Genomic DNA, 15266 nt, shown 5'->3' on the forward strand with positions numbered 1-15266 from the left:
TACGTCTATGTCACTTGGTTTAGCAAGAATCAGACAACAAATCCAAAGGGTCAGCATTTGATCTCCACTTGTTACTAGGATGTTTTCCATTCTTTATTGTTGCCTTCTGTTCATGCTGTCTAATGTGTACGAGAAAAGTTCTATTTTGCAATGTTCGGATTACATATTAAACAGTAAGCCTCCCTATAGAAGGCTGAGTAAGTAAGTTAATAGATCTGAGGAAGACATGAGCACACAATTACAAGACCATGTCTAGTACAGACTTGTGGTATTCAAACCAATCTTCACACTTTATTTCTCAACATTCAGAAAAAGGGGAAAGATATATTTTAAGTTTGTCTTACAACAATCAGTATTAATTAAAAGTGTATTATTTTACGTAATTGTGGTAAAGGTATAAAAATAAAGTTTAGCTGAAATTTAGCAATGACTTTATTGTTATTAACAGAAATGAGCATCACATTTTGGCATAATCTTTCCTATAGTCACAAACATCAATAACAATATGCAAAACTTAACAGTATATTATATAAGTAACAAGCCATCAGAATATTCTGAACAAAAGGAACTCTTCATTGACAAGAAGTCCTTCACCTGCAGTGTTATAAAACAAAACCTAATTCACAGCAAGTATTAAAATTGATCTCCTGACTCGTTAGGATTTGTGTTACTGAAGCCTCATCTTGTTACAATAACAAATACAGTAGATAAATCAGAATGGATGGATGATTTCTATGTAAAATGAGAAATGTAAATGACAATCAATATTACAAGATAACAGTGTATATAACATTAAATTTAACACAGTGTAAATAACAGTGGCAACAGAACAGTTATTAATATGTCCTGATTTTTACCCAAGTACACACATTTTACAAATATTTTCCTTCATTAATAGTTAGTAGACAAAAAGTTCATGTATAAAAATATACTTTCAAAGACTTATTTATGAAGTCCATACATTTTTTCCTAATGATGTGCTTAGCCCACTTACAAATATTTTAGCAATAGAGTCATTCATAGCAGCTCTTGTGTGCAAGCTTTGTCAGTATCTATTGAACGTCAAAAGTGCTTGTTTGCATTTTAGCAAGAAACCAAAGGACTTCCCTGCAAATAATCTCATTAGTGCCATGCCTTACTACTGTTCTGTAGTGGAGTTCTACTGCAGTAAAAGACATTTAGGAATGGATTTCACCCTTCTAACTATGTATGACAAAGTATATAGAATAACAAATTGGAAAGATGAATATATTTCTTTAATATTGAATGATACTACTTATAGCAGGTTAGCTAAACTAAGCAAACTGCAATTGATATTTAATGTATACTGTTTGCTGTTATAAGCTATCTTGCTAAACATAAGCTCACTCTCAGTCACATTATAGAATGAAATTTGTCGTATTGCTGAAAATATCATTCCACATGTTAAATTAATAGTTCTCCAAAAAACAACAGCTAAAATATTTGCAGTACAGTAGCTTCCTTGAAGTGTCATACATATAAATAGATGAAAGGCCTCTTATTTTGAAATCACACATGGTTGGATTTTCTACACCATCTGCCCCTTCAGGTACCCAAGGTAAGGAGAATGCTTGATGCCAAAGCTGTAGTTTGGCAGTGTGTCCAGCTTCACCTATAAGAATAATAATTGGATATTTCACTTTAAAAACTGCAGCATATTATGGAGACAAAAATGGAAATAAATAAGCAATTTTATTTTGGTAATTGGGTAAATATGACATACTGGTAACTCACATTAGTATTCTGTTAAAAAGGAAGGAAAACTTACACAGTTAAATATATTTTTCCTTCCTTTCCTTTTTTTAAAATAAAAGCCATAGTGATGTACAACACACTTTTTAATCCTTTCAGTGCCAGACATTTTCTCAAAATAATCATGTTAAAAGTGTCATTCCTTTTTAGAGTAAAATGCAGACCTCTTCCATACTTGCAATAAAAACTAAACTGTTGCATAATGGAATGTATTTTTTTAAATTTTTAGAGAATGCTACTGGCTACAGTAATATGTGCAATACACATTGTTAAAGAACATATTTTCAGAGAAAAAAATTTTCATGATTGGGTTTACCGAAAAAGATTAAAACATTGATTTCAGTTTACTCTGAGACCCATCAAATTATGATATACTCAAAAAATTCTGGTATGTATGGAATATCTGCAGTTTCCTCAACAAAAACATCATAAAGGAATACAAAAATTTTTATTACACTAAGGAAAAAATCAAAAAGAACATAACATTACAAAAACATTGTTTTGCTCTGAATGTGTTCTCAGTCATAAATCACTGACAATTGTTGCAGTTATGACAACTACTTGCACACCTGCTGACCAACACATGAAGAATGCTGTCCTTTCTTGCAACAAACACTGCAGCAGTGTTCCTTTCTCCCTGGAAGAGACTACACCATATACTGTTGGAGTAGGTGCATCAATTGCACTTGTGGTTGCAGCCCTTGCCTGAAACCACTGTTGAGAAAGTTTGCAAATGACTATGCTGTTCAAGTTCAGCCATGTCAATGGTTTGTCACTGGAGTGTAGGCTTTCCTTACACAAATTCATATGCATTCAGGACCATCCTAGCTATCATATCTTCCACATCTTGACATCCTCTTCTTGTCTAAATAGCAGTATGCCATCATATCAAATGAGACAATGCCATCCATATACTTATTATATTAAAAAATTACATCTGGTTTCTTGACCAACTCTCTATTGCGAATTGTTTTTTTGTGATGCAGCAGAGGATGATGTACTCACAAGGAGGACTGGGTTTCTCTGTGACTTCCTGTCTGAAGCCATAGAGAAGTATAAGGGATATCCTGAAAAACTTTAGCTGACCTACAGCATAATTCTACATAAGACAACATGGCAGGAATTTTCTGTTTCTTCTAACTGTTCCTGTTACATAAGTGCCAATTGAATACAGCTTTTCTGCCAGTAGAACAGATGTAAAAACATTATCACCAAACACATGGTAAGCTTTTTTTCATGTAGAGCTAGTACTTTCATGACTACTACAATCCCCGGCCATTCTTTTATTTCATTTTTGTGATCATCACTTTTTGAACCACGGTATACATAAAACGTTAGGCAGTAATTTACTACCGAATCACATAGCATCCAAAATTTGACTCCCTACCTGTGGTGATGTTTAATGGGGAGGTACTGCATTAGCTGTGAGTGCGCCTTTGTCCCAACAAGACTTTCATTGACACTCGGTTCCTGGTGTGTAGTGGCAACAGAAAACACTGTTGGCAATATCCACCGACACTTGAAATTTGGCTGTTGGATTATATAACGGGTGAACAGGAGGTTGAAGTTTTGAATTGTCTACAAATGGTAAGAACTGCAGCAAAAACTGAAACCTGTTGTGTGAAAACATTTGCGAAAACCACAGTGTCAGCAGGTTTGCATCAGTTCACCAATAACTAAAAACCGTCATTTTTATGGGTCCCATATTCAAAATCACTGCTATAAAAGACCTAATTTCTGCTACTGTTGTTGATTGCCACTGTTTGAGTCTCAAGTTTGGCGGTAAATGCATTGACTGAATCACCTGGCGAGCGTATCTGTTCACCTGGTGAGCGTATCTGTTAGTCACGATAATCGTAAGAAGCTGCTGCGACAAGAACGAATTTAAAAAATCAATTGGTGTGACGTTTGCTGGTATATGTTTAGGGCCTGGTAGTTCTGCATAAACGAAGCTACAACCTTCAAGTTTGTGTCTAGTGAAGCAGGGGATACAACCCGTCTGCTGGGACCAATGACGTCAAATTGGCCACAGAGCCAGATGAAAGAGATGACAAGATTGTTCAGAAACAAAGGAATATGACAGATGAAAAATATAAGGAATATGACAGATGAAAAATATAGTTGACATGTATAAAGGCAAGTAGTATTTTCTCGTCAAGGAGCTGTATTGCTTAAGTGCAGTACTGGATACCAGTTTGACGTACGTCAATTTCTTGATTTTCACTAGCATTAGTGTCCTGTTCAGTGGAACTAAGTGTCCTCTGCTTCGCTAAACCCTAAATGAAGCACAGGATACAAATTTTTATGTGCTGTTTATTTCGCCTCCGCTATCACTAACAGTCTGTTCTTACGTAGATATCAATACTACCGATGCCAGAACAAGCTACGTACATAATATTTGTATAACATACTTCCGTTGAGCTCTATATATGTACACTGCAAACGAAAACGTGGAAATGGACGTACGTTACATTTGCAACCTGTACCTCAGTTGAACTACGCGAAGCGGCAATACGACACACATACAATTTGTATCCTGTACTTCACTACGGGGTACAGGTTTTTTTCGCCTTCGATTCTAATAGTATCCCTTTCGTTACTTGAGCAATATAACTATACACAACATTTGTATCCTGCACTCCAGTTGACATATATTCGCAAATCTCAACAATGTTACATATGTCGTTCTTTTCGAATATGCAGTGTGAAGCTCAACTGAAGGACGGGATAGAAATTTCAGTTGTGTCGGTCGTTTCGCCTTCAATATTGCTAGTACAGTTTCGAAAAAATCTGTACTGATACTTGTGCTGGGAAACGAAAGAACAACGACAGCTGCGAAATTTCTATTACATACTAGACTACATGAAAACTCACGTATTGGTGTAATACAATAATGAAATACGTCAAAATGGTCAAATGCAGTAAAAGAAGAAAATGGAAAAGACGGGTACTTCCTACAATAACCGAAGCTCGCCTAGAAAGGCATCAACAAAAACCACATACCAACACACACACACACACACACACACACACACACACACACACACATTCACCCCCCCCCCCCAACCCCCATCCTAATGTGAACTTCGCTACCATATTTCGGACGGTACATTTGCCCAACATGTTTAATAAAGCATTTAAACAGACAATATGTTCGGGGAATACTATGTCTCCACGAATACTCGTCTAGGTGACTTAAGTGTGGAAATCTGGCGTTTCCCTTTCCCTACAAGAGATTTCGCAAATGACCACCAACCCTCTATACTATTTGTGCAAGCCCCTGTGGATAATGATCTAAACTTAATATTGTGATTTACAACGAGATGTTCATAACCCCTTTACCCTAAATCCCTATATGAAGAAAACTCATCTGAAATTACAATGGAACCCTCTGTAACGTGATCTTCAATTAAGCTGACCAAAACTTTCTTCCCTCAAGTGGGTACTACTTTGAACACTACATCGTCACATTGCTGACCTGAAACTATTGCCCCCCAAACTCATAATCCCACTGGAGGTTTCCCCCTGTCGTACTTCCTTTTGCCAAAATGTGATTCGTCAATTTCCACCATAACACCAGGTCCCCTGTACTTCATGTACACCCCACACACTTCCCTACAAAAAGAATACCAATCCACAACAGTACGCTTACTCACACGACAATCATGCACACACAGCCACACAGGATATCTCAAACACCAACAGTTCGTGATTTTCATAATGCCCTACAAGGCGACCTTAGATTATTCGAACCACGTCCCTCTTCTAATGGATCGTCACAACCTATCTCTGCTGCAGCGCCATACGAATAAGTCGTGAGTACGGCGACGAGATTCACTTGTAAGGCGCATATGTTCCCCGCACTCGGGACATCGAACATATTCGGCAATGAGACGACACATTTGCAAAAAACAAATCGTGGCTAACATGTCTTCGCCCATAGCCTCTCGTAAACCACCAAGGTTCATTGCAACTGATAAATCCATACCTACAAACGAAAATGAGATACTAAAAATTGTTCTAAAATAAGAAACTAATAGTCCAAATTATATCAATATCACCACGAAAGAAATTAAGTACCGAATGAATTATAAACAACCAATTAATTTAATAAAACCACACGAGGAATGATTTCAGCAATATGAAAGATCTGTTTTAGATCACATTCAATTTTTTAAAAGTATACTGATATCGCTTATCGGAAACACAGAGTTGTTTCATTATCTATGGCTCGAAGTGAAGACATTACTATCTATGAGTAATATATGACATCATTGTTCAAAGTCGACAAGTTGCTGCTTCAGTAAGCCATAAAGCATGGAGGGGGCGGATTGTCTGATGACTCATCCATTATTTCAACGAAAGTATTTGCACTGGAATTCAGCTGTTTGGTCGTCGTCATTTGCTGACGCACAAGCGTCACTTGAAGAAGAAAACGACAAGTCCTCTTCTCCACCAGACATCTCATAATCCGACACACTTTCTGCAAATTAATCTTAACTTTCACTGCTTGCCATATTATTGCCTAAATCACTCGTATCGAACCTCAACTTGTTACTTGACGATGCGATGCTGCCGCGAAATTGTCTGTAAATAAACAACAACCAGAGAAGTTTACTTTAATCGACATATCGCACTGACAATCGAACAGAAGATCGATATGCAGTATCTTCGACCTTCCTTCTGCGTCTTGGCTAGGTAATACTAACAATTTTGCCTTCAAGCGCGGAAAAAATGAACTAGGAAGGCCATCACGATCAGATCGTTATTGGCATTTTTCGCCGAAAATCTGGTTCACGATGAGATCGTATTTGGCACTAAAAGGGTTAATACCTGGCCAGCTGGCCCTTAGGTGAGTTTCTCTTACTCTTATTAGACACACTAGTGGGAAACAGTTATTTTGTCCAGCTGAGTAAATCATTAGATACATTACATAAGTTTCAATGGTTGTAGTGCTTGAAAGTCCCTGATCTTCAGATAGAGATCACACCACTATAGTCACTTTTGACCATTATTATTGTGATTAGCACAACTGTTAATTACACAACTATTTCATTGGCCACAAATTACTGAAGTTTTGCAGTTGTAATTAGTTAACTGGCTTTTACTTTTGTCATTAGGTGTTTCAGATTCAATGACCAGTCACTTAACACTCTTGGTTTTATTGAAAAAACCCAACCTTTTTTTAAGTTAAAATTCTAGGATGTAAGGTAGAACTGACTTCAAGACATAATTAAATTATATTGAGTGATTTACCAGTACTTGCTGGTTCATAAACCGATAATTTTACAATTGATTGGAGCCTCATAAAGCAAACTTAGTAGTGAGAATACTGATATACACTTCTCACAGTTAATCTTTCATTTGCAGTGGAGTGCGAAATGTTTTGAAACTTCCTGGCGGATTAAAATGTGTGCTGGAATAGGACTCTAATCGGAATCCTTACCATTAATGGGGAATGTCCTTATTGACTGAACTCAACTAAGAATCTGAGACCCATCATCAAAACTTTTGTTTCTGCTAGTTCCTCTTATACTTTCCAAACTTCACAGAAGCTCTCCTGTATACATATCTGGATTAGGACAGTTTTAATCTGCAAGGAAGTTTCAGTAGACACTTTAGTTATTTGTCAATTTTTAATCCTCGATGGCAACACAGTAGATGATGCTGCTCTCCCATGTTAATGGTAACGCATCTTATTATGAATCCCATGTAATTTTGTGAAGAATACAGTGTAAGTTTTATGAAATTGGTCAATATAAGATTTGAGGGCAGACGTAGGATGCACCAGATAATTAGTTTTAGGACTGCGTATATGGCTTTGTATTATATGATTTTGTGTCAAACGTGGTAAACAGTTGAAATAGTTTTTGTGCCTTTTGCTCACGTCAAAAAATTAATCAATATACAGGGTGCTTATAATTTAAGTTTCAAAACGCTGTAGAAATAATACGGTGATTTCCAAGAATGATTGCCTATTGAAGTCGGAGGGGTCCAAACGATACATATCGAGCGTGCGATAGTAAATCGATTATCGAAGTCTCATGGCGGGCGTTATGATCAATTATTTGTGATCGTCATTTCTATCAGTTTTTCGTTGTTCCTTTAGTTCGTGTACGTTACATTCGCGCCGTAATTATTTATGATTTGATTGGAAAACCCACACAGTTTCTGTTGCTAGCGAGTATAATGTTTGCTGATTCTCACGTTTCTTCTGCGGATTGTCTGACATGGACAACACTAATTCCATGCATATCCAGCATAGACAAATGTTTGAATTTTTGCTGCAAATATGGACTTCTGCCAGACGAGGAAAGGAGGGACTGTGTTGACCGTGGTGCTGCGAAGTCTGTAAAACTTCGTAAGAGTAGTGTCGACACTGAGATACCGTTGAAATTTCATTGCAGACTTTGCGGAGAGCAAACCAGCACCAGGAAAAATATGTTGTTCCAGTCCTCCAAATTATCCATTCAAACTAGCGTAATTATGGTGTCGTGCTGGATTCGAGATTAGTTGTTGGAAGCCATAGCGTCAAAAATGGAGTTATCTGCAAATACTGTGTGTGATTGTTTCGGGTTTCGCCGAGAAGTCTGTTACGTGCTAGTGACAAATGATAGTGTGCCAATTGGTGTAGCGAATAAAACTGTAGTAGATGAATCTCATATTCCTAGACGAAGGAACAAGAGAGGACAACCTCCTAAAAGTGAAATAGATTATATCTGGGAATTGGTGGGATAGAAAGAGAGTCGCACAAGTTGTGAGGGTATTGTCCCGAGACAAGGTGACTTTAGTGGGTCACATAAAACACTTCATACTGCCTGGAACAAAAGTCATCACACACGGGTTTCAGTCGTACAATACTCTAAAAGCTGAAGGGCTCGACCACGAATTTATGAACCATTCTGTAGAGTTCGTCTCTTCGGATGATGCCAGTGTCCACACCCAGAATATTGAGCGGCTATGGAAGTCTGTCAGGACTACCATAAAAAGAGAAGGGCGTCCAGGACAAAGAGACGAACTGTACTTGTTCCAGTACCTATACTTCCGCAACTTGTGTTTGCAGGGGAAAGTCGACGCATACAACACTTTACCGATATATCTGCGCAATATTGGCAGAGTTTACCCTGGCTACAGGAAAAAAGGAACTGCCCCTGTAGCTTATACATCACACGGAATGTCACAAGAGGATAACACCAATGACGAATAAGATAAATCGTCTCCTTTGAATTTACAAGTGCTTCTCTAATGCTTTTCTTTTGTCGTTGCTGTAGTGACAAATTCAAATATACTCATAACCCCCGCAACGAGACTTCCATAATTGATTTACTATCGCACGTTCGATATGTATCATTTGGACGCCTCTGACTTCGATAGGCAATCATTCTTGGAAAATAACCATTAATACCACTGGTCATAATGATGTCAAATTGCAATGGAATATTATCGGAGAAAGGGGAAAATGTATGGCAGAAGAAGAAAAATAGTGTGAAAATTGATCAATAGGTGGCGCTATATGTGTCAGAAAAGACCTTTCATGTGCATGACCCATTAAAGTTGGTATAAATACTCCGGGTACACAGCTTTTCCTTCTTTCATGTCTGAGATATTTGCCATGACTGTCTCAATGCAGGATCATGCCCTGCTTGTAAAGCTGTGTTACAAGAATTATCACTGTGCACATGTTTCTCTGCAAAAGTTCGGGTACTGAAGAGTTTGAAAAAAGGTGTTAGCCCAATGACTGCCATGAGTCTGGAGAAAATGATTTGGAAATTCAAGAAGACTGGTTCTTTTGGTGTGCAGCTTGGTAGAGGGAGGAAACAAACTGATTTGACGTCAGTGGAAGCAGTGAGTACGGCAATGCAGGAGGAGACGAGTGGTGGTGTGCAACCTGTAGTGCGTGAACAATTGTCTGAGCATTGGACATACCCATGAGCATGGTGTGTAAAATGCTACGAAATATCCCTTTTTGCTTTCCATTCAAAATTACCCATGTGCACGAGTTGCTTCCTGTTGACCTGCCAGCAAGAGAGACCTTTGCTTTAGAATTTCTTGCTTACATGGAAGTGGACAACAATTGGCCATGAAAGATTTTGTGGACAGACGAAGCCCACTTCCATCTGATGGGATATGTCAATACACAGAATTGTCGAATAAGGGCAACGGAAAATCCACACTCAAATTAACCAGCACCACTTCATCCTGAAAAGGTCACTGTGTGGTGTGGGTTTAAGGCATCATTTATCATATGGCCATATGAGACAGGTGCTTCTGGTTCTTTATCTGTACCGTCACTGGTAAACACTATGAGTATCTTTTGCACAACCACATCATTCCAGCTCTCCAACAGTGTGGATGTGTGGACGGGATCATTTTATGCAAGATGGTGTACCTCCACACACTGCAAATCCAGTTAAGCAGCTGCTGAAGCACCATTTCGGAAGTGCTAGAATTACCAGCCGCCATCCCGATCACCTGATCTTAATCCGTGTGATTTCTGCCTTTGGTGCTATCTGAAAGATGTTGTGTTCAGTGTTCTGATTGCAAACTTAGCTGCATTGAAGGCACACATTGTGCAGCACATTCTGAATGTGACCCCGGAAATACTTCGATCAGATGTGGTACATGCTATTTCTCGATTTCAACTTGTTGCAGAAAATGGTGGACAGCATTTGAACATGTTTTGTGCCTGTCACACGGAAATTAATAATCCAATCTGATTTGGAATGATGCTTTTTATGCGGATTTTGGCCTCAGGGGAATGAAAAACCGATGTGATTTATGCTTTTTATGCAGTGTTTGGCTCAAGGACAATTAAAAACCAATGTAATTGATGCTTTTTATGCGGTTTTTGGCCTCAGGACAATTAAAAGCTTATTTTTCCCATCCAGTGTGAAATGACCTTGCAGTGGTAAATGGACTTTAACACTATCACGTCTCTACACCCATGTACACTGAGTAGTACAGTTCGTTTGGAGTCAAATGTACACCTTAAGCATTGTTGTACGATTCATTTTTCATTTGTAGTCGACCACTATTAAATTATGATGCTTACAGCGCCATCTATTGCTTCATTTTGTAACTATTTTTCTTCTGCCATACATTTTCCCCTTTCTCCAATAATATTTCATTTCAATTTTAGTCATTCTGACCAGTGGTGCTATAGGCCTATCTATAGCAGTTTGAAAGTTTAATTATAATCATTCTGTATATTTGTTGGGAAAGATTTTCTCTGTAGCTACCTTAAATTGTAATAGGTAATGGGATCTAATTTTAAATTGTGTTCTGCATTCTAGCTTTTCATAAATACACACGTATAGTTTGGACACTCCCTCCCATCTGCCTGTCCACGTCCCTCCCCCCTCTTCGCACACAGTGTGTTGATTACACAACGAAGAAGTGCTTTATAGGTTCTGGAACATTACAGATATCAGATCAGATTCATGCAATAGTGTTAGTACATGGCAAATTTCGTTGCTGAGACCTCTAAGGAACCTCATCATTATATTCTCATGTTCTCACAGCTCTTTATCTTTTCCTTTCTCTTTTGCTCTCCCTTCTATCAGTTTGTGTTTCCCTTATACTGCTTACTTTGGGCTCTTCACCCTACCTTTTCTTTTGTGACCTCCATCTTTTATTTCTCTTTTGATTTTCTGTTGGCCTCATCTCTCACTTGATGATTTTTTTATACACTGCTCATATTTATAATACAGTATGTAGGCTTCTTTTATCTCATTTTTGAAATGGCTCTCCATGTGGCTGCTTAAATTTTAAATCCTCCCTTTCTTCTCTTATATGGATTGCTCTGAGCATACTTAATTATTTTGTAGCTGCAGAGGTTTCACTCTTTATTAATGCTAGTAATCAGCCTTTTTATAGCTCACTGGCTGATTTGTTATTGCCTCCAAAGGATGTAGGATAGTCAACATCATTGTTCCAAGTATACTTTGACGGAGACAAAGTGAAACTCATTTGCTATTTTTACTTCTCATCCCATCTGGTTAGTCTCTCCTGACTTCATTTCTGGGTGACTTTTTCTAATTCTGTCCCTTTCACTAAACATCACCAGTCCTTTTCCTTCACCCCTTTTCCTTCCCCTTCAACCCTTCTGCCAGAAGGAGGAGCCACTGGCTTGCATAATTTAATACCTTTAAATGTGTTTTCTCTTGCCACTGCTGGGTGAGTAGATTTTTTATCTGTCCTTTCACATCATTTATTATTTTGTCATATGTTCAGCACATGTCACCAGAAAGCCAGTATAATGTATATCAATAATGGCTCTGAAATAGACACAGGTCATTGTCAGAGATGAAAATTGGAGTGGTGTTGTCACAGATGTATTTTCTGTACTAACACATTGGATACTGCTGCTTTTGTTGCTTTGGGTATTATGTTGGTACCACACTTATCTTTATTTCTGCTGCCATCCTTGCAGTGTCCACTATAATCATTTGCTTTATTCCCCAATGGTTCTCTCAATATACCACTTGGCATCTGATAATTTTGGCAACTGTTTCTGGAATTTGTTCTTTAATTTAAATAACTAGAAATGTAATACTTACATTATCAAATTATCCTCTGAGTCTTCATAATTCATGTAGACATGTTCCTTTCCTGATCCCACAAATATTTTGGAGTCAAATTAAAAGAAAAGCAAATAATCTACTCACCACCTTCTCTTTCATCTTTTAATTAGAGCATCACAAACACATAAGGATGAATTCATTGTATCAAACACATGGTGATAATTTTAACATATTTCATTGCCACAAACCATTGTTCCAGATTGCAGTTATCATCGAGTATGGTCTAGATTACTCTTGGTGTACTTCATTTCTAAGAAGTAAGCATTTCTTAAGGTGATTATGGATGTTTTGAAACTACATTTAAGAGTGTGCCGTAGGACAACAACCTTCCTAATAGATCTGTGGCGTCGACACACGGATCGATACGCCAAAACATGATACGTGTATAGTATCTTCGATTGATGTTCTTTGTAGGTTGACTTCCGGGAATCAGTTCCCATCTGTACCCCATGCTGTATAGTTGATTATGAATAAAGTATTGAGATAGGAAGCGAGAGACGTGGTTATTACCTTCCCACCCTTGCGCCTTCCTCAGATCATAACATTCTCTTACATTGGTGGCAATAACTGTGCATTATAAGCACACTTTTTTGTGCCAGAACTGGATTTACTCTGTCAAACATTGTCTTCATTAGGATAGCAGCTGACAGTCAAAGAGATGATGGAAATCCTAATATATAAAATAGTGATTTGGTTGTATCCATGTGACTGTAAGGATAGCCATCTTTGAACTTTGTTCAGCTCTCAAGTGTTACCTTTAATTTAAAAAAGTGCCTTAATAGACAGACTGAAGTTGGTGGTTAAGTACTACTCTCCTGAAACAATCATATTAATCCAATACGTGGTGACCACCTCTTACAAGTTATATAGCAGTAAATAATATGAAGTGACTGATAGGATGGCAGTGGCTCACCACTATCACTGGCTTTGACTACTTTTTCATAGAGAATTTTAAGACTATGCCATAAACTATTTTTCTCTGAAAGTCATAGGTTTTTACTACTCTCTCTTGGCCTCATGGCAGGATATATCATTGCAACATCATTAATCACATGGACGGCTTGAAATACCGTGGCTGCTCACATTTTACTGTCTAGCACTGGACTTAAATAGTGGCTCATTTATCCATTGTTACAACCTGCAACAGTCAGTAATAGGTACTGTCATAAAACATATTTGATGTGGCCAGTAGTGACTTCATCTGAATTTAAATACTTGTTGCACAGTCTTGCCATGGAGATCCATCAAAAACCAACTTTAGAGATATTAGAAGTAGAAGGTAACTGCTCTCTGGGTTTGGCTCCCATGATTTGGATTATACTAGATGTGCTGAAACCTCTTGGTTTTTTTCAGCTTGTATTGTAAGTGCTTGACAAACAGATAGCAAGTACAAGTCCTGAAGACATCAGTGTCACATGCCTTGGCGAACAATTCTAATCAATGGGATGACAAGATTTCTGTTTCTTTGATGTTTCAACTAACTCTTACCTCAGTTGTTTAGCAGTGTGTATTACACACTGGATTTAGGATGGGGAATAATAAGCCACTAGTCATAAAATTTTCAACAGAGATATTATACCCATTTAAGTTGTACTTTTTTATGCTTGAAGTTCTTTGCAATGATACTTTCTTGACATAAAAAACACCAATTCCCTCACCAACATACACTGATGAGCCAAAACATTAGGACTGCTGTCCATCACAAGACTCATTTTCACCTGGTGGCTTTGCGAGCATATGATGTGGTAATTAACACAAATGAATGGACCAAAGATAACTGAGGAATCATTCTAGTGGCCATAATGGCAGAAAACAGGGAAATCCACTGAATGAGTGACTTTGACAAAAGGCTGATTGCTATGGCCCTGCACTTGGGAATGAGAATTTTGGAAATGGTGAAGCTGGTTGGCTGTTTGTGAGCGTTTGTGGAAACAGATTGAGTGATGGTGAAATTGCGATTAGATGATGAGATGGTCAACATCAACACTAGTCATGGAATGTGAAGGTTTGAGACTTGCCCACTCTGTAAAGCACCTTATGCAGTGATCTGTGACAAATGTGATACCAAAGCACAATCTGATCCAGACACAGTTGTTATGTAGGTGAGCCCTATGTGTTCCCCTGTTAACCAAATGATGTCATCAGTTACGACTGCAGTGGGCACAGGATTGTTGCATTCAGATCATGGATCAATGGAAACATATCACTTGGTTAGATGAATTACATGCTCATTACACCAGGTCATTGGTCATGTCCAGGTACACCATTGTCCAAGTGAATGGCTACACAAAATATATACCACATCAGACAAGCAGGATGGTGGGAACAGTGTTATTACATAGAGGTCATTTGTCTGGGCTCCCATGTGACCTGTGGTAGTAATTGAAGGCTCCACGACAGCTAGGATAACATGAATGTTATTGCAGACTACATGCACCCCTCCATGTTTGATGTTTTCCCCATCAGCAGTGGCATATTCCAGTAAGATAATGCCCCACTTACAATTCCAGGATCATGCTACAGCAGTTTTGGGAGAATGATAGTGAACTCTTGTTGGTGTCTAGGCCACCAAATGTGCCTGATCTGAATCTGATGGAACACATCTGTAAAGCTGTTGGTCACCAGCCCTGCACCCACACCACTGACCAGTAATTTACAGGAGTTATGCAACTTGTGTGTAGACATCTGGTGTGTCATACCTTCAGAAACATGCTGAATACTTGTCAGATTCGTGCCACACAGAATTGCTGCTGCAATGTGTTCAAAAGAAGGGTCAACATGTTGTGCAGGTGATCATAATGTTTTGGCTCATCAGTGTAACATTCAATTATAAAATAAGAAAGGGTAGAAACAAATGTGTAAACATAGAAGCATTTTGCATTCAGCACTCAAGCACAGCAGCAAACCTGT

At 38.2% G+C, this 15266-nt stretch overlaps 1 protein-coding gene across 4 annotated transcripts in view; it reads right to left on the reverse strand.

Annotated features, from left to right (window-relative positions):
- Positions 1–414: 414 nt before the first annotated feature.
- Positions 415–15266, reverse strand: part of LOC126281335 (outer dense fiber protein 3) — a 110997-nt gene continuing 96145 nt past the window's right edge. For 2 of the 4 annotated variants that reach the window (XM_049980215.1, XM_049980213.1), the window contains exon 7: positions 415–1633. In XM_049980215.1, coding sequence (XP_049836172.1) covers positions 1550–1633 — 84 coding nt within the window. In that variant the 3' untranslated portion in view covers positions 415–1549. The remainder of the gene's footprint in view (positions 1634–15266) is intronic. The other 2 variants (XM_049980214.1, XM_049980212.1) reach the window with 1 other exon arrangement.

Source organism: Schistocerca gregaria, chromosome 7 (assembly GCF_023897955.1).
Source record: "Schistocerca gregaria isolate iqSchGreg1 chromosome 7, iqSchGreg1.2, whole genome shotgun sequence".
Lineage (NCBI taxonomy): Eukaryota > Metazoa > Arthropoda > Insecta > Orthoptera > Acrididae > Schistocerca > Schistocerca gregaria.